The sequence below is a fragment of the Haliaeetus leucocephalus genome, unplaced genomic scaffold (genome assembly GCF_000737465.1).
Source record: "Haliaeetus leucocephalus isolate CR32 unplaced genomic scaffold, Haliaeetus_leucocephalus-4.0 Scaffold110, whole genome shotgun sequence".
Taxonomy (NCBI): Eukaryota; Metazoa; Chordata; class Aves; order Accipitriformes; family Accipitridae; genus Haliaeetus; species Haliaeetus leucocephalus.
The window spans coordinates 1,055,837-1,057,341 of NW_010972546.1; the positions used below are offsets into that span (position 1 = coordinate 1,055,837).

The window sequence follows — 1,505 nt, forward strand, 5'->3', positions numbered from 1 at the left end:
TGGCGCCGGTGGGAAGTCGGGGGGCGGGAGCCGGTGGCGGCAGGTGGATTTCGACACTGGGGGGGGGCCCGTCCCCAGTGGGGTTTGCACAGCTCCCAGTGAGTCACGGCCGCCATGCTGGGGAGGCAGCGGGTGCCTGGGGGTCCGGGGGCCTAGCGGGTGCCCTGGGGGTCTAGGGCTGTGGGCGAAGGCGGCCCAGAGCCCGGCTTCAAAGGGCTGCCGGCGGCTCGGCTCCGGGCCTCCTCTGCCTCCCCGCAGCTGGCTCTGCTCCCCCATCCTGCTGCCAATTAGCCTGGGGCTGCAGCCCCCCCCGGCTGTGTTTTGTCCCCCCCCCGGCAACCTGGGGGTCCCCAGCTGGGCTGAGGTCTTAGGGCAGCAGCAGAGCTGGGGGTGATCGTTTTCCAGCCTGGCCAGGGTGTGGGAGGACGAGGGTGGACTCATGGGTGCTGTGTGTCCCCCCCGTGGTTGGGGCATGGGCTTGGGGACCCCACTCATGTCCCCTGGGGACCCTGGCTGTGTTGGAGGGACATGGTCAGGGAGGTGACGAGGCAGATGCTGGCGGCTTCCTTAGATTTTGGAATTAGGCACCAACCCCTTTGGGCCACAGACGTGAGCCACCGGCACTGGGTCTGTGCCAGGGGCTGGCACAGGGTCCATAGGGGCACGGGGACGGGTGCTAAGGTGTGCCCCCCGACCTGGTGCCACCATCCTGGTGTCACGCTGGGCTGCGGAGCAGAGAAAACCCCGTGGCGGAGCAGGAGTGTCCCCCAAATTGTGGGTGACGGGGTGATGGGTACTGGGGACATTGTCACCGGTGGCATGGCGGGACCATGACGGTGCAGGAAAGGAATCGGTGCCGGGAGCATCCCCGGTACCAAACCCCTCCCTGTGCCAGCATGCACAGGGGCAAGGGGGGTTAGGAGGTGTGCCCCCCCCTCTTCTCACTGCTTTTCTCTCCCCCCACCCCCCCTCCCATCCCTCTTTGGCCCTGCAGGTCTGTCTGCGCCACCGCCCCGCGCCGCTCGGCAATGCTCACAGCGGTCTGCGGCTCTTTGGGGACCCAGCCCTCCGACGCACCCCGTGCTTCCCCGAGCCACCTGGACCTGCAGCCGCTGCAGCCCTTCCAGCCCCACGGCAGCACCGCGGCGGGTGCCGCCGACTTCGCCTCCCCGTTGCCCCCCCCGGAGCTGCCGTTGGCGGGTCCCGACGCCGCCACCTTTGCCACCCCTGGCACCTACGAGCCCCATGGCCCCCCGCGGTTAGAGCTGCCCGCCGACGGCCCCGCCGCCCCCGGCGCTTACGCCAAGTTGTTGCCGGCCGCCCCGGACATGGCGCATCCCTACGAGCCTTGGTTTCGGCCCCCCCATCCCGGCCCCCCTGGCGAGGAAGGAAGCGTCAACTGGTGGGACCTCCATGCCGGAGCCAGCTGGATGGAGCTGCCCCCCGGGCAGGGCGGGGGGCTGCAGGTGCCCGGGCACCCCGGGCTGCCGCCGGCCCTGGGGGGG

General features: G+C 70.6%; 1 protein-coding gene across 1 annotated transcript in view; it reads left to right on the plus strand.

The window, feature by feature from the left end:
• Window positions 1–1,028: 1,028 nt before the first annotated feature.
• SP6 (Sp6 transcription factor) overlaps window positions 1,029–1,505 on the plus strand; it is a 1,108-nt gene continuing 631 nt past the window's right edge. Inside the window, 1 exon segment of the mRNA XM_010585676.1 lies at window positions 1,029–1,505. This exon segment is cut by the window's right edge and continues 6 nt beyond it. Coding sequence (XP_010583978.1) covers window positions 1,029–1,505 — 477 coding nt within the window.